Here is an 18,194-nt window from a genome sequence, read left to right on the forward strand (position 1 = left end):
GAACACACCTGCTAGCTGGTCAGCACAGCAGCGCAGCAGACGGCCGGTGATGCCGTCTGGCCCCGCCGCTTTCCTTGTGTTCACTCTCCTCAGTGCCGCTCGGACGTCATGCTCCGCGATGCTGGTCACCGGGCTCTCGCTGATGATGTCACCATCCTCGGCAGTCAGGCGGTAGATAGCATTAGCCGCCTGGCTAACCTCGAAACGGGCGTAGAACTGATTCAGCTCGTTGGTGAATGCAGAGTCGGCGTTGATCAGCGCAGTGTCCCTGGCTTTGTAGTCCGTAATGGTGCGTAGTCCGTGCCACATACTCCGTGTGTCGCCCTGGTGGAAGCGGGACTCCACACGTTCCCGGTACCTGCGTTTGGCATCTCTCACCGCGCGCCGCACGCCGTATGAGGCCGCTTTGTAGGCGCTCATATCGCCAGTGGCGAGACCCGCGTTGTAGGAGGCGGTCCTGGCGTTTACTGCAGTGCGGATCGATCTGTCCATCCACGGTTTCTGGTTTGGGAATGTGGTGACTCTCGCAGTGGGGATAATCTCCTCCGTTAGCATATTGACGAAGCATACTGCTACTTCCGTAAACTCGTTGATGTCGACTGCGCATGCTCTGAACATGTCCCAGTCTACGTCGTTGAGTGCGTCCTGTAGCGTAGCTTCTGATTGGGCAGTCCACCGTTTTACCTCCCTCGTGGTCACGTCTTCCCTCCGTATGCTTTGTTTATACTGGGGAATGAGGAAGATGGCGTTGTGGTCAGACTTCCCAAAAGCCGGGTGTGAGACAGCTTTGTAGCCCTGCTTGTATGGCGTGTAGCAGTGATCCAAAATCCGATCCCCTCTCGTTGGACACGAGACATGCTGGTAGAAGTTTGGCATGACTTGTCTGAGGTTCGCTTTGTTAAAGTCTCCTGCTACAATGAGGGCTGCGCCCGGGTCCTTGTTTTGAAGCGAGCTCAGCACATCATGTAATTCGGACAAAGCCATACCTGTGTCCGCTTGGGGTGGGATGTAGACCGCCGTGGCGCCCATCCCCGGACACAAAGAACCACCAACGCACCGATGTCTGAAGGAGTCCGCCACCGGCAGGGGAAGTGGTGGTGGGTGGAGATAGGCCTCCAAACCTTGGAGGGCCTGAGATGTCCCCAGAGAGGTGACGCCTGACACCCAACCTGACATATAGACACAGACATACAGGCACACACAGACACAAACATCCATTCCCACCCTCATGCTCTCATATGCACTTACTCCACACTCAACCAACGTGGAGACAGACATAAAGAGACGCTGTACACAGAATCACACTCCCCAAGCGTACTCTACGAACCGGGTCTAGGTATCCTTGCCCCTGGAGGGGGGAACTGCACCCAGACCCAGGTGGTGTTACCCTTTTCCCTGCGGTGGGGAGAGGCAGACCGCCCCGACTCCGCAGCAGCATGGAGGCCCCACACTCCAGACCGCAGTCGGACGGCCAACTCCTCCTCCTAGCCCCCCCGCTCCAGCAGGTTGCAGAGAATGGGGGTGAGAGAAGACTCCAAACCTCCCTTTGCCTTTCATTGTTAATAAACTTGCTCACAGCTACGCTGTCGTCCGTGCTTGCGTTTGGGTCCAAATCCTCCTCCAGACGATCTGCCTCCCAGATTGTGACATGCTACCTCTATCAGCAGTAACATTATCAGTAAATACCAGTGGCCCAGCTACACTTACAGCCAAAACCATCAGTGCCATAACTTTGTCTCCACCATCTTTGACAGATGTTGTGATTTGCGTCAGATCAGTTTTTTCTCCTTTGTAATTTTCTCTTCCAGTCATGCTGAAAAAACTTCATCTTTTAACTGTTTTTGACCTTTTAAATGTTTTACTGGCAAAGTCTAATCCAGTCTTAGAAACTTAGAAAGTTTTAGAAACTTACCTGTCAGCAAATCAAAGAACCGCTTCCATGTAAGCAACAGGACAGAATAGAAAAGTTTTCCCCCAAAAAAGAACCTGCACATTTGAACACGGCGTCAAAAATGAAAGACATTAAAAAATCAGAGGAAAGGTACAATTTGCAAAACCTATTTTAGAGTTTTGTAAAACTCAGTACAAAAAAACTTGCAGTGATTCACATTGATGCATGATGCTGACCACAGGATGCAAAAGTTAAACATGACCACAGCGCAGAATCATTCATCTCTGTTTTAATTTGATATTTTTATAACAGGACAACCTGTGAGGCTGGAAAGACTTCGGTTTCATGCCCTGAACAGGTCACTTTCTGTTTGGTGATGTAGTGTCTGCAGTGTTGGGAAGGTTACTTTTAAAATGTATTCCACTACAGATTACAGATTACATGCCCCAAAATGTATTTTGTAACGTATTCTGAATACTTTGGATTACTTAATATATGATCATGCTTTTTACAACTACATGAATGTACTATTGCTGTGTGATTTATTACTGTTACTGAAGGCTACTCGCCGTACCAATAACAACTCGATTTTTACATCTTAATATAAATGAGTAACAGTAGGTGGACGTTAGGTAAGGCTGCACTTTTTGCAGTGATCTGCAAACGCATATATAAAACAGGTCCGCAGCTCCAAACTGTAGTAAAGGGACCTCTGGCTAATCCGTCGGGTTCGTGTCGGGCTCGTAGCTGAAAACTAGCTTTACTTTGTTGTCTGGGTCAAGTTTGTAAGAGACAGAGAGAGGCGTTGAAAGGCTGCTCCAGCAGAACTTATTGTTTCGGAGGAAAACACGAACACAGTGTCCAGTCGAGTCTTAATAGCTTACTTACAACTGGGCTCGTCAGGCTCTCTGTTTGGCTGCTGTGGTTATTATTATATTTACATGCTTCCAGCTCCCTGCATCAAAATAAACTATTTCCAGCAGTGCAATATGAGTCCTCAGCATCCCAGAAACGACACAGAAAGTCATAAAGTCAAACATAACTTTTAAAAACACAAGTATAGGCTCATAAGGCCACGATGGTAAAAAAAACTACATTTCATTTCCGCAAAATGATGTCACTTCCGGTTCCGGGCAGGACATGGAGGACATGTGATAGTTCACGCTGATGGACGTAGGAAGTGTTACAAACAGCTGATCGGATCGGCAAAGCGTGTTTCTAGAATATTAGGTTTTTGTTGCTGCAAGTGCTTTTTATGCAGTTTTTGCAAAGCTGTATGTGGAAGGAAACTGTGACCGAGGACAAGCTGATGGCATAAGATGTAAGTACAACTCCTCCGGTTTCATATGCAAAAACAATTATTGCGCTAGCTCACGTGGTTGCAGTGCTACCGGGATTTAAAAATAGTTACGCAAATTGGAGCGTGTCCGCTCCGACCGGCTTTAAAGGGTTAAAGAGGGCTGCTATTCATCTTTAGAGACACGTATCAGTGCCCCACTGAATGTCCTCCCTCCCTCAACTGCTTGGGAATTAAAAAGGTGTTGGCTCATCGTGTCTGCAGACTTTGTTGATTATATTTCTATGACATTATTCTGCAGTGACAAAGTGAGATATGTCACAACAAAAGAGCGAAAACTGAAAAAGTGTTTGTTTACGTTGTTGAGTTAACACCGAATATAAAAGCTTCAGTGCTCTTTGGTACGGATTCTCCAGTTTTTTTATTTAAAAGTATTATAATTACGATTTTGATTATGTCCCCACATCCGGTGTCAATGATGGTGATGATACTGGAGGATAAACGTGAGCTCTAACACATCTGCTCAAATTTACACAGCTTTCACATCACTTCATTGTAGGGGTCGAGTTTTTCTTTATTTGTTACCTGTCTATGAATCTACAGTGTTCAGTTCAGTAACATTCCAAATATGCTGTGAAAAACTCTTTTTAAATGAGTCGTGCTGGAGTCAGTCAGGTGATTTCCATAGAGAGGCACTTTGCATCAGCAGCACCATGCTCCAGTGCTCTGGGAGAGTTTATAGTCCTGAGAGTTGAACACTGGATGACTGACAGCTGTCCTTCATCACAACAGAAGCCACAGAAATCCTCCTCATCAAAAACATGACTTTGATCTGCGTCCTCATCTGGACTCTCCTCTGCTGCTGCTTCACAGGTAAAGTCCAGAGAATCAAACTCCTCTCCTCTATCAACATCTGTCCCTCTGAAATGAAGCCCACAAAACCATGAAGCTGCTTTATGTTTTTGTCTCTGTGTCCTCAGAGTCCAGAGGACAGATCACAGTGACTCAGCCTGGAGCAGTGAGCTCTGCTGTGGGAGGAACTGTGAACATCAAGTGTACGACCAGTCAGAATGTTTATAACAACGACCGTTTAGCCTGGTACCAACAGAAAGATGGAGGAGTTCCTAAACTGCTCATTTACCATGCTAGCAGTCGATATTCAGGGATTCCAGCTCGTTTTACAGGCAGTGGATCAAAGTCTGACTTCACTCTGACCATCAGTGGAGTCCAGGCTGAAGATGCAGCAGTTTATTACTGTCAGAGTGAACACTACATTAACAGTCAGTGGGTGTTCACACAGTGAAAAACAGTCGTACAAAAACCTCCCTCAGTCAGACTGAACAGAAACTGAAGTGACTGCTGCAGCTGGAAGATACTGCAGAGACTGATACAGTTCACTGAGGACACACACACACACACACACACACACACACACACACACACACACACACACACACACACACACACACACACACCGCGGTTGTACATGTGCCCTTTTTTGGGGGGAAATTGCTGTCCATACAGACAATATTGATTTGTAAATGATTAACTAACAATCTTGTTCTTGTGCTTAAAGTGCTTTGGCACTCTTTGGCCATAAGAATGCAGAGATGGCACCGGGTGTTATGGCACGCCGTCTTTCTCTCGGTTCTGCAATGTTTGCATATTGTGTTCTTAGTGGTGTCCCTGCTAGCTTTGAAAACCCACTCCCTGTTGGTGTATGAGCGACAGACGCTTTTTAACATCCGTGACTCACTGCTGATGCTCCACAGTGTTAGCGAGCGATCTGGAGGAATCCCGCCGCCTCTGGCATCGGTGCCGGAGGAGCAGCTTCGCCGTGATCGCTGCTCTGCGCTTCCACAGGCCCCGCTGGTTTAGAAACTTATTCCCGTTAACGACAAGGAAGCAAGATGAACAGCAATTTTACTTGCTAGCAAGGGAGGCTGGTTGGAACCAGGCTCTTGGAGCTAAACACTCCTCACCTGTCTGCTAGCCAGCATCAAGTAAACAGCCTTCCTTGCAGCTTTTTATTCTGAGAACACAAACACCACTCGTTGTAAAACCCCCCTATGGTCACAAAAGGTTAAAACACTGCGTGTGTGTGTGTGTGTGTGTGTGTGTGTGTGTGTGTGTGTGTGTGTGTGTGTGTGTGTGTGTCCTCAGTGAACTGTATCAGTCTCTGCAGTATCTTCCAGCTGCAGCAGTCACTTCAGTTTCTGTTCAGTGTGACTGAGGGAGGTTTTTGTACGACTGTTTTTCACTGTGTGAACACCCACTGACTGTTAATGTAGTGTTCACTCTGACAGTAATAAACTGCTGCATCTTCAGCCTGGACTCCACTGATGGTCAGAGTGAAGTCAGAGTTTGATCCACTGCCTGTAAAACGAGCTGGAATCCCTGATACTTTATGAGAAGCACTTGTAAAGAGCAGGTTAGGAACCCCTATACCTTTCTGTTGGTGCCAGGCTAAACGGTGCAGTCCCCCATGTATATAAACATTAGGACTGGTCGTACACTTGATGGTCACAGATCCTCCCACAGCAGAGCTCACTGCTCCAGGCTGAGTCACTGTGATCTGTCCTCTGGACTCTGAGGACACAGAGACAAAAACATAAAGCAGCTTCATGGTTTTGTGGGCTTCATTTCAGAGGGACAGATGTTGATAGAGGAGAGGAGTTTGATTCTCTGGACTTTACCTGTGAAGCAGCAGCAGAGGAGAGTCCAGATGAGGACGCAGATCAAAGTCATGTTTTTGATGAGGAGGATTTCTGTGGCTTCTGTTGTGATGAAGGACAGCTGTCAGTCATCCAGTGTTCAACTCTCAGGACTATAAACTCTCCCAGAGCACTGGAGCATGGTGCTGCTGATGCAAAGTGCCTCTCTATGGAAATCATCTGACTGATTCACACAGGGACTTGGATCTATCAGCTCACATGTTATTGAATATAAGTATTTTTTGAAGAATGGTTTGGGGTTGAACTTAACTTAACCTGGACAGATTTGTTCCCAGTGAAATGAAAGTCCTTTGCACCATTTAATCACATTTAAATCGTCTGTCTGGACTAGTGATGTGCGAATCATGAACGAATTGTTCAATACTCGAGAATCACTTACTGCATGATTCACAACCCCAACTGACTCACTGACTCATCCCTGTTGCAGTTTGCAAACTAATTTCATTAGTAGAAATATATCTAGCTTATAATTAAAATTGTTGGAAAAAAACAACAGCCAGTTATGGTTTAGGGCCCGGATGGCTTAGGGATAGAAGCTCCTCTTGAGTCTCTCTGTCCTTGCCCGGATGATGCAGAACCTTCTTCCAGATTGCAGAAGTTGGAACAGTTTGTTGCCAGGATGGGACGGGTCCTTCAGTATCTGTGCTGCTCTAGTCCGGCATCTCCTGGTGTAGGTGTCCTGAAGCGGGGGGAGAGCAATCCTGCAGCAGCGTTCTGCTGTACGGATCACTCTCTGAAGAGCTTTTTGGTCCTTCACACAGCTGTTCCCAAACCACGATGTGATGTTCTGTGTGAGGATGCTCTCCATAGCTCTTTGACACATTTGAGGAAAATACTAATAAAATAAAATAAAAATAAATAAAATAAATGTTCCCTTTAGAAATCTTCATTTTTTTTGCTCTTTTTTGCTCTATAAAAATAGTTGTTTTTCTTTTTCAGTCACTCATCTTAGCAGTAGGATTTACATGAAAAGAGAAACAAATTAAGTTTGAGTGAAAATGTACATTTTTTGCACTCTCTGGGCAACTGAGTCAGTGACTCAAAAAACCCGATTCATTTTGGTGAGTGACTCATTCAAGCTCGATTCAGTAAAAAGAATCAAACTTACCATCATTAGTCTGGACTCTTGGGGTAACTCTTGACTCTGCATTGATTTAGTTTAAAATCTCAAATCTCTCGTTCTGTCTTGTTTCTTCCCTTAAATTGCTAAGTTAAGGACCGTTATGTCATCCTCTGAACTGGAAATTGTTATTCATTTATTTCATCACTGTAATTAATTGTTCACTTCTGTAAGAATAAAGTCGCTCCAATGTCCACAGTGTTGTTCATCCAGCTGCACTGGCTCCCTGTTGAACTCAGAATCAGACTCTTGAAGTGGACTCTGTCTTCATGAGTTCTTCCTGGGCAAGCAGCAGCTTACATCATTAAACTGTTTCAGCCATACAGCCACAGCAGGTCCCTGAGCTCTTGTGATCAGGGTCTGCTTACTGTACATCGTACGAGGCTGAAAACTAAAGGAGACAGAGCTTTTACCACAGTGACCCCAGACTCTGGAACTCTCTCCCTCTGAGTCTGAGATCTGTGGACGCAGACGCAACCAAATGTCATGTTATTAGACTTGAATTTAGTAAACTTTGTTCTTTAATGCTCTGTTATTTTGTTGTGAAGCACTTTGTGATCCTTGTCTTGAAAGGTGCCACATAAATAAAATCGGACTTACTTACTTTTGTCATATGGTTGATCGATGGATCAGGTTTTTTGTTTTTACAATATTACATTTTTTATACGTAGGATTAAAATGAGTAAACAATATGGAAAAATTAAAATAAAGGCTGTGTAATTTTACTAAAGAATGATTCATCAGCTGTCAGAATTACACAGGGAGTGAATGATTTGTTGAGTTTGTTTGTTTCAGAGTCAGAGAGCCGTGTCTCTCTACAGTCAGAGGTTTTTGTACGGCGACTCAGTGAGTTTGTATCACTGTGGTGGACGTTTGGTGGAGGAACCAGACTGGATGTTGGACATAAGTTTATTCTGGTTTACTATCAAATACTGTCTTTATATTAAATATCATTAAACAATTTCTTTTCTGATTTTTGAATGAGAGAAAAGCTCAAACATTTACAACAAGATTGATGCTGGAATTTTTTATCATCCTCTTATTTCATGGAGGGTGATTCAGATCTGCTCTGTGAAAGTGATATGTCTACATTTCAGTCAAATTACAATTGGAAAAAATCAAAAGAAATATAAATATGATCTCTGATGTCTTTAGTCTGTCGAGTATTGTTTGAAATTACTTTGAGTTTGTGTGAATTTTAAAAATTGTTTTAGATATACATGAAGTGGATTTAGTTTCGCTGAATTAATTAATTTATTCTATTTCTTTGTTTCCAGTTAATATTAATGTAAGTCATGTACAATATTGATGATTTTAAACTTGTTTTGTAAATGTTTCCACATCTGCTTCTTTTATTTCCAGTGTAGTTTGAACATATTTCAGCTCAAACTGTGTGATGATTCTCTCTGTGCTGATATGCATGAGAGGTTTCTTAAAGGGAAGTGAAACAATGTGTGAGTGAATGACTGGTGGAGCAGAAAAAACACCTGACAGAAACTTCTTAACGGAGAAAATCAGCTCTTACAGTAAAGGTGTCCCACTGTCTGTGGTTTGATTGACAGCTGTGTGCTCCCTGTGCTCTAAGCTGATTGGTGTCTCCTAGGTGATGCCCGTCCCGTCCTGACAGTGTTGCCCCCCTCCAGTGAGGAGCTACAGCAGGGGACTGCAACAATCACATGTCTGGCCAACAAGGGCTTCCCCTCAGACTGGAGTCTGTCCTGGAAGGTGGATGGCAGTGGCAGCATCAGCTGGGAGGAGAGCAGGAGCCCCGTGGTGCTGCAGAACGACGGCCTCTACAGCTGGAGCAGCACCCTGAGGCTCCCTGCAGACCGCTGGATGAAGGTGGGCTCTGTGACCTGTGAGGCCACCCAGGGCTGCCAGGCTCTGGTCTCAGAGCCACTGATGAGAGACCAGTGTCCCCAGTCCTGACCTGACTCAATCTGATACTGGTTTAATGCTCTCATTCTCAACTCTGTAACTGTCTCTCCATCTTTCTTTTTTAAGAACAAATAAAGACTAAAACTGTTATTTTCTTTCTCATAATGACAACATTCATGTTTTAGGTAATAAAGATGTTTTGCAACGTGAATTTTGGTTGAATCAGACATTTAATTTTATTCAAATCTACAAACCTGCACTTGATGAATATATTTTTCATTTAGAAGAATTTAGACCAACTCTGCACTCCAACATGATGTCTTTATTTTACACTGGTAAAATAAAACACAGGGTAAAAAAACATTAAGACACCTATCTATGCCTTTGTTGCCTCTAGATCAGACTACTGTAACTCCCTCTATTTTGGCCTCCAATCTACCCTTCTCTGCAGACTGCAGCTTGTTCAAAATGCGGCGATATGCCTCTTAACTGGAACTGGCAGGTTTGATTCTATCACCTCTGTCCTCGCTGACCTGCATTGGCTTCCCATTAAATACTGTATTTATTTTAAATTACTATTTGCTTGCCTTTAAAATTGTAAATAACATTGCTCGCAGCTATCGTGTTGAACTTCTCAGCTTGTACACTCCTACTAGAGCACTGAGATCAATGGGTCAGTTGCTCTTACTGCAGCCTAGGGCACGGTTGAGGACCAGAGGGGATCGTGCTTTGCCACAGCTGCAGCCAAACTCTGGAACAATCTTCATACTGTTATTCGTGAGTCTGAATCAGTTCAATCTTTTCAATCACAGTTGAAAAACTTTTTATTCAATTTAGCCTTCCCTAGTTAGTTTTTGTATCCTGCAAATGTTCTTTTATGTAGTTTTAATTATTTTATTTTATTTTATTACTGAATAACCTCCTAGTCGAGTTGTGTTTGTATTTTCTTTTACATATTTTCACTGCGCTGCAGCTAATTAGTACTCTCCAACGGTTGGTGTATTTATTCCCTGTTAATGTTTCCTTTCTCTAAATTATTGTATTACTGTAAAGCACTTTGGTGTACCGCTGGTTTTAAATGTGCTATACAAATAAAGTTATATTGCATTGTAAGAAAATCTGCATTTTGGCAAAAGCTGAAAAAGGAGTTATAAAATTTATATAACTTAAAATTTAAAAAAGAAGAGTCTTTAGTGTCTCTTATGAGCTGATTGTTCTGAGGAGAACTCACAGACCAAAAAAAAACACCTTTAGTTCAATAACAGCTTTTTTACTCATTTTCATGTTTCAAAGATTCAAAGTGTTTCTTATGTACAAAGAAAAAGCATTTCCCTGTGCAATGAAACTTTCTTTGCTGCCCACACACAGATGTCCGGTTATTATATACAAACAGAAATATAAAATCCAAGAGTATAAATAAATAAATAAAGACAAAATTTAAGTGTGAAATAGATGTGTGTGCAAAAGAGCTGTGAGCTGTGGGCAGAAGAGTGAACAGTCTGTGTTGGGGGGGTGTGGAGTCTTTGAGGATGGAGGCAGCTCTCCTCTGGACTCTGCGATGGTAAACGCTCTGCAGAGAGGGCAGTGGGGTCCTGATGATCTTCTCCACAGTTCAATTCAATTCAATTGTATTTATATAGCGTTTGTGAAGTGGCTGTTTGTTCTCTCCAATGCCACATCTGGCCCAATTGTGGTTTGGGTTATGTGGCCCAGGCATATAGAAAACAGGTCTGGCCTGGATCCAGCATCAAGCTGGCACTTCTGACTGGCTGGTGTCATTGTAGGGTGTATATCTGCTTCTGGTTGGGGGAACTTTCTGACTTGTGTGGTGGGAACAATATTGTCAATACAGGTGCTGATGTACCCAATCACATATTCAGCATAGTCCTGTATATTGACAGAGCAGTCCTCCACGGTGGCTGCAGTTTGAAACACATCCCAATCTGTTTGAGCAAAGCAGTCCTGTAGGATGCGCTCAGACTCTGGGGTCCAGAGTTTCACAGGTTTGATGACAGGGTTTGATTGTTTCAGGTTCTGCCTGTAAGCCAGAACAGAGAGATGTGGTCAGACTGCTCAAAGTGGGGACATGGTGTAGCCCTCTATGCCGCGTGTATCTTACTGTAGACATGATCCAAGGTGTTCTTTTCACGGGTAGGAATGGCCACATGTTGGTGGTATTTTGGGAGTACAGTCCGTAAGTCTGCACGTCTCCGCACCGCGAGTTATTAATGAATGCACACACACCTCCCCCGATAGCCTTACCGGAGGCTGCAGTCCGGTGTCCTCAATATACAGAATGAGTTTGCAGCTGAACGGCGCACTGTAGGTGTAAATGGCCTCGCTAGAAGTCTGACTAGCTATCCACACAGCTAAACATGAACCCAGGAACTCCAGACAATAGATGAGATCTTGAGAAGTTTACTGGTTCTTTCATTTTGTGAAACTGTAACAATAAAACATATGTGGAAATGTACATTACTCATCTGTACTGTTAACAACAACATGTGCCAATGACCTAACAATGCATTTGAGGAGCTAGCATGACGATTAGCACCGTTAATTAGCATATGAACTGGCGATCTCATTTACATATGAATAGCACATAGAAAACTTGTTAACTGTGGTCCATCACACATAAAGACAGCACTTTGAATGCCTCGTTGCTTTTACCATTGAGTACTTACAGACAATGCTTTAACAAACACCCAAAGAAGGACACGAATGTGGAGCAGCCATCGTGAAGCAGCATTGTAAGCAAACATGAACTTCCTGTCTAACTCTTCTTCTACTGTCACAAAATATCGACTTAAAGGGACCGCAGGGCGGCGCTCTTACTGACATTTAAAACATGAAACTAACTAGGCAGTAACATAACACTCCCCGCCTGGGATTATGACAATCCCACATTAAACTGTCAGTCACTAAGCTTTTCAGGGGACAGCAGCAAAACCACTTCCGTTACAGGACGAGAGAAAGTCTTCTTATTGCCTGAATGTGAAGTAGTTACTTGGACTTTCCGGACAAGTCCATCGTTCCCTGGGAAAGTCTTGGTTATGATACACATGGGCCAATCGCTCCTCTTCACCTGAAAGTCTTTGAGCAGAACGATGTCTCCTTCCTTGAGACTTTGTTTCTTGTCCTGCCATTTGTGTCGCAACTGAAGAGTATGAAGGTATTCCCGTCTCCATTTGGACCAGAACATGTCAGCGAGACCTTGTACTCTTTTCCATTGTTCTTTCAGAAATATCCCCTTTCCAAAGTCACCAAGGGGTGGCGCTGCTGAGTCTGGTTTCATCGTGAGCAGCATCGACGGCGTGAGGATGAGGGGTGACTCAGGATCGGCGGAATCCCTGTATCCCGCTTTTCCTCTCAATTTCTTGCATGTGACACACTTAAAAAGCACTGTGCTGATAGCCCTTTTGGCTCCTACCATCCAGAATCCTGCAGCTCTAATGGCACCTTCCGTGAAATGTCTTCCTTGGTGTTTCACAGTCTCGTGATAGTGCCGTATTAAGAGCGTTCCCAAGTGGTGTCGGGCAGGGATGATGAGAGGGTGAGTGGTGTCGATACCCAGTTCAGATTGTATGATTCGGCCTCCAACTCTTAAGAGTCCATTGCTATCTAGAATAGGATACAGTTTCCAAAGACTGCTTGAGGGGGGAATAGGGATCCCTTCCTGAATACACTTTATTTCCTTTTCGTAGCACTCACTCTGAACGCTCTTTATGATACAGACCTTCGCATTTTCCAATTCTTCCACTGTGGGTTGACAGAGATGCCAACCACGACAGCTGGATGCTTGGTTGGATTGACCAAAGGAACGAGCAATGTGGGTCAAGCGGGCAACTGCTCTGAGGAGAGGACTGTAGTTGGAAAACCTCTCAAGATGGGATGAACTTACTGTTGACCTTGCGATTTGTGTCAGATTTGTTGTCACCAGCGGACGTATTTCTGTATCAAGAGTGGGATCCACAAGGTCAAACGTGACTGGAGATTGCGACTGTGCGGATGGTTTGAGGAGAAAGGCTGGCCCTTTAAACCATGTTGTGCTGCTCAGTTGCGCTGCTGCAACGGAGCGGGACCCATGATCTGCTGGGTTGAGTTCAGATGGAACGTGCCTCCACTGGTTGGAGCATGTTGATTGGAGGATGCGTTGGACCCTGTTATGCACGTACACATAAAATCTTCGTGACTGATTGTGGATGTAGCCTAGCACGACTTTACTGTCAGTGTAGTACTCAATGTCGTCAAACACGATGTCTATTTCTGCTACTATCAGCTCCGCAACTTCAACTGCAAGCACTGCAGCACATAACTCTAGTCTTGGAATTGTGAGGCCGGCTTGAGGAGCTAGCTTTGTTTTTCCAAACACAAAGCCGATTTCTGTTTTGTTCGAAGTAGACAGTTTGATGTAAGCGACAGCTGCAATGGCTTTCACGGATGCATCAGCGAATACACAAAGTGTTTTGGTTTGGGCGCCAGATGTAGAGAGAGAAGTGTAGGGGCGTGGTATTTGGAGATCTTCTAAATCTTGAAGTGAGTCCTTCCAATTGCTCCACTCTGCCTTCATGTTGTCTGGGAGTGCTGCATCCCAGTCGTCCGTCAAGCTGGTAAGTTCTCTAAGAATCAGTCTGCCTTGAATTGTGATTGGAGCGAGAAACCCTAGGGGGTCGTAGAGACTGTTGACAGTAGAGAGGACACCTCTACGCGTGAAGGCCTTTTGCTCGTTGTCAACTTTGAATGTGAAAGTGTCTGTGTCAACATTCCACAGCAGCCCTAAACTGCGTTGCACTGGCGAGTCTTGAGCACACAGGTCCAAGTTTCCAATATTTTTTGCCCTGTCCTCTGGTGGGAAAGCCTCTAGGACCGTAGGTCGGTTGGAGATTACTTTGTGTAGTCTGAGGTTTGAGGAAGCAAGAGCCCGTTGAGCTTGTTGGAGAACTTGTATGGCCTTTTCTTCAGTAGGAAATGACTTGAGAGCGTCGTCGACATAGAAATCTCGCTCAATGAATGTCCGCACCTCAATCCCAAAATCTAGCTCACCAGTCGCTGCTGCTTTCTTCAACCCATATATGGCGACAGAGGGGGAGGGACTGTTCCCAAAAATGTGCACTCGCATGCGATACTCTATAACTTCAGATGACATGTCGTTATCTTTGTACCACAAGAAGCAGAGAAAGTCTCTGTGGCTCTCTTTGACAACAAAACAGTGGAACATATGTTCAATGTCCGCCGTTATGGCCACCTGCTCCTTTCTGAATCTTATGAGCACTCCAACAAGACTGTTGTTGAGGTCGGGGCCTGTTAGCAACACGTCGTTGAGAGAGACTCCTTCATGTGGGGCGCTTGAGTCGAACACGACCCTAATTTTGGCGGGTTTCTTTGGATGGTAAACCCCAAACAAAGGGAGGTACCAGCATTCCTGGTTCTGACTGAGAGCTGGTGCCACTTCAGCATGTCCTCTGGTAAGCATGTTCTCCATAAACTCCAGAAAGTGTGTTTTCATTTCAGGTCGTTTTTCAAGAGTGCGCCGGAGTGACATAAGGCGATCGTAGGCCAGTTGTCTGTTGTTCGGGGGCCGTTGTCGAGGCGATCGAAAAGGCAGAGGACCAACCCAGCTATTGTCGCTGCCCTGATAGAACTCTGAGTCCATTATTTGGAGAAACTGCATATCCTCAACTGATGGTGCAAGTTTGTGATCATCCGCTGTTCGTGTGAAGACCTGCTGACCAATGCTGTCCACATTACATCCTGACACAGGAAGGCTTGGGAGGCTGTGACTGCGCTCAGGAGCTTTGGTAAATGTCTCTTTAACAGTTATTTGACCGTTGCATGGCTGAAAATGGCTTGCACGGCCATTCTCCAGTATGAAAGTCTTATAGCTGTTCACGTGTGGGGGTCTGTGCACTCCATCGAGACAGATGTCACCTACCACGACCCAACCCATGTCGAGTCTCTGAGCAAATGGGGCGTCGTCTGGGCCGTTTATCTGCTCCCGGACTTTGTGGACTCGAAGCATGTCTCGTCCCAGCAGTAGTAGTATGTCAGCATTTGGGTCTAATGGCGGGATCAAGTTGGCAATCTGTCGTAGATGGGCGTGGTGTTGGGCAGCTTCTGGAGTTGGCATCTCAGAGCGGTTATCTGGAATTTCGTTACATTCGAGGAGTGTTGGCAGAGGAAGACTTGCCTTTCCATTCACTGACTCTACTATAAAGCCAGAAGCACTTCTTCCTGATACTCCTGTGAGTCCGGCACACGTCTTTAACATGTACGGGCGACTCTCTCCTTGGATCTGAAAAACATCAAAGAACTGGGAACGTGCCAGCGATCGATTGCTCTGATCGTCCAAGATTGCATACATTTTCTTTGTTTGCTCTCTGTGTCCAGCAGGGTATACATTCACTAGTGTGATCTTTGAACATTCTCTGGCGCTCACTCCTTCCCCACACACCTCAGTACACCGAGACGTGACTTCTTGGGTGTCTGCTTTGTCACTCTCCCCGCCTTGCTGTGGGGGAAGGGGCGATTTAGACTCCCATGGTGCTGGACCTGGGTGGAGGGCAGAAATGTGCTTTTTGCTGTCACACTCAGTGCACGTGATTTCTGATTCACAGTTCTTGGCTAAATGGTCAGTAGATGAGCAGCAGCGAAAGCAGACGTTTAATTTTTTGAGGATCTGTTTGCGCTCTTCCAAGGGTTTCTCTCTGAACCCTCTGCACCTTTTCAGAGGATGAGGCTTGCTGTGAATTGGGCACTGTTTATTTGGATTCACAGCATATTTGGATTTTTCTGCATCTGCCTTGTCCTGTACTTCAGTTTTGTGAACAGATATGGGCCCTTTGGGGAACCTTTCGTTCATGTGTTTTCGTTCTGGTGTTATGGGTTGGTTAGGGCTGTGAACGCTGAAGCTAGGGTCAGTTCGTGTCCTGGCTTCAGTGCGAATGAAGTTGACAAACACAGTAAAGGGGGGAAAGCTGACGCCATAATCGTGCTTGTACCTTGAACCAATATTCATCCACCTTTCTTGTAGATTGTACGGCAATTTTTCGACTATCGCTTGGATCCCTCTTGATGTGTCTAAGTAGGACAAGCCAGGTAAGTAACCATCCATCTTAGCTGTCTCTAGCTCTAACATTAGGTCGGCAAGATCACGGAGTTTATAAGGCTCTTTAAGTGTGATTTTAGGGAAGCTGTCGACCTTTTGAAAGAGAGCTTGCTCTACAGCTTCTGGGGAGCCATATATTTCTTCAAGTCTGTCCCAAGCCATAGCTAAACCAACTTCAGGGCATCTGATATTGACAGCTCTCATTTGTTTGGCTTGTTTAGCTGAATCTTTACCAAGGTAGCGCACCAGCAAATCCAGCTCTTCTCCTGGTGAAAGGTCTAACCCTGCTATTGCGGTTTTGAAAGATGATTTCCATGCCCAGTAACTCATGGGTTGGTCATCAAAGCTGGTAAGGCCTGTAGTAACGAGCTGGCTGCGGGCTAGATATTTGGCGAGGTTGTAAGTGGGTTGGCTCGGGGCATGTTCATTGCCCTGAGTATAACTGGATTTATATGGTGTCTGAACAAGAGGTGTAAACTCTTTGTAGTTGGTGGATAGGGGCTTATACAGTTCGTTATGAGTAGCAGCACAGTTTGTTTTGTTTCCTTCTTTTATAGCAATTTCTTGAAAGGCGGGTGTAGGGTCTTTGTATTCAGTTTTTACTGGGGCTGTTGATTCTGCTGCATTGATAGCTGTTTGTTCCAAAACATACTGCGCAGTGCGTTTTTCTTTGCTCTCAGATAGGGGTGGCCCATAAGCTACACTGCGTGTTTCGAAGCCTAATTCAAGTAGACCAGCTTCTAAAGAATTAGCTTCTGCTATGGCAGCTTCCTTCTCTTGTTCCGCTCTCAGCGCGTCAAGAGTAGCTTGTAAGCGTGCTTGCTCGACTTTAATTTCTATTTCTTTCTTTGTATATGAGGCTCTTGTTTGAGCAGCTTCAGCCTTTGCTCTTGCTCTGAGCAGTTCAATGCTAGCTGACGAACCTGCTCTTGATGGTGGTTTGTGGGAACGGACTGACTCTGTCTCGGCTTTGGAGGATTTACTTTCAGACATTTTGGATTTGTTGTATTTTGATTGTGTCCGCCCGTATACTTTACTTAGCTTATAGGATGGTCGTAGCTCCACGCGGTGGCTTCTGTAGCTATGATGTTTGCTGTGGTGCTGTCTTTTCACTGTAAATGGCCTCGCTAGAAGTCTGACTAGCTATCCACACAGCTAAACATGAACCCAGGAACTCCAGACAATAGATGAGATCTTGAGAAGTTTACTGGTTCTTTCATTTTGTGAAACTGTAACAATAAAACATATGTGGAAATGTACATTACTCATCTGTACTGTAAACAACAACTTGTGCCAATGACAATAACAATGCATTTGAGAAGCTAGCATGACGATTAGCACCGCTAATGAACTGGCGATCTCATTTACATATGAATAGCACATAGAAAACTTGTTAACTGTGGTCCATCACACATAAAGACAACACTTGGAGTGTCTCATTGCTTTTCCATTGAGTACTTACAGACAATGCTTTAACAAACACCCAAAGAAGGACATGAATGTGGAGCAGCCATCTCGAAGCAACATAGCAAGAAAACATGAACTTCCTGTCTAACTCTTCTTCTACTGTCACAAAATATCGACTTAAAGGGACCACAGGGCGGCGCATTTACTGACATTTAAAACATGAAACTAACTAGGCAGTAACATAACACACATTTTGCACAGGAATAGAAACACCCTCCACAAAACCCATCTCTACACACGATTGTCAGCTTGTTGCCACGCTCTGTGCTGCTCTTTGTGCCCTGAGTGAAGCTAACTGAAACCTGTTTGTGTCTACGTGGATTTCTTTCACATTTCCATAACAGGACATGCTTTAATCATCATCACATCTCATTATCTTTGGCACAAAGAGCTGTGCATTTGCATTTTCAAATCTAGACATTATGTTTTGAACTTTTTACAAATGATTTCCACCAATGAGGACTCTGAGCACGCCACAAACACATTTAATGAACAGCATGTGTAATTCCTCATTTATTCTAGACCTACATCAAGCAATAAAATATTATAAAGCCGTGTGTTAGTATTCATTCACGTCAGACTTTTTGGTGCTGAGTATATGAATGATCAGTACTAAATGGATATGATTCATTATGGATAAAAACCTGAATGAGGCCTTTTCTTTTCATTTTCTCTCCTTTATTATTTATAACACGTTGTTT

The 18,194-nt window shown here is 44.5% G+C and overlaps 1 protein-coding gene and 1 gene segment (V, D, J or C); one reads left to right on the forward strand and one right to left on the reverse strand.

Moving 5' to 3' along the window:
- Positions 1-4,009: 4,009 nt before the first annotated feature.
- Positions 4,010-9,071, forward strand: LOC120745227. The segment is given in 4 exon segments: positions 4,010-4,061; positions 4,169-4,481; positions 7,912-7,946; positions 8,647-9,071. Coding segments are annotated over 4 exon segments (726 nt in total).
- A 2,764-nt stretch (positions 9,072-11,835) lies between these two features.
- Positions 11,836-17,679, reverse strand: LOC120745242. Its single transcript, XM_040049960.1, has 2 exons — positions 17,489-17,679; positions 11,836-17,255 (listed from the first exon to the last, which is right to left on the reverse strand). The coding sequence occupies exon 2, from the start codon at positions 17,017-17,019 to the stop codon at positions 11,836-11,838; it is 5,184 nt and encodes a 1,727-aa protein (XP_039905894.1). The 5' UTR covers positions 17,020-17,255; positions 17,489-17,679.
- Positions 17,680-18,194: the final 515 nt, after the last annotated feature.

This window comes from Simochromis diagramma, unplaced genomic scaffold (assembly GCF_900408965.1).
Source record: "Simochromis diagramma unplaced genomic scaffold, fSimDia1.1 OVJJ01000021.1, whole genome shotgun sequence".
Classification (NCBI taxonomy): domain Eukaryota; kingdom Metazoa; phylum Chordata; class Actinopteri; order Cichliformes; family Cichlidae; genus Simochromis; species Simochromis diagramma.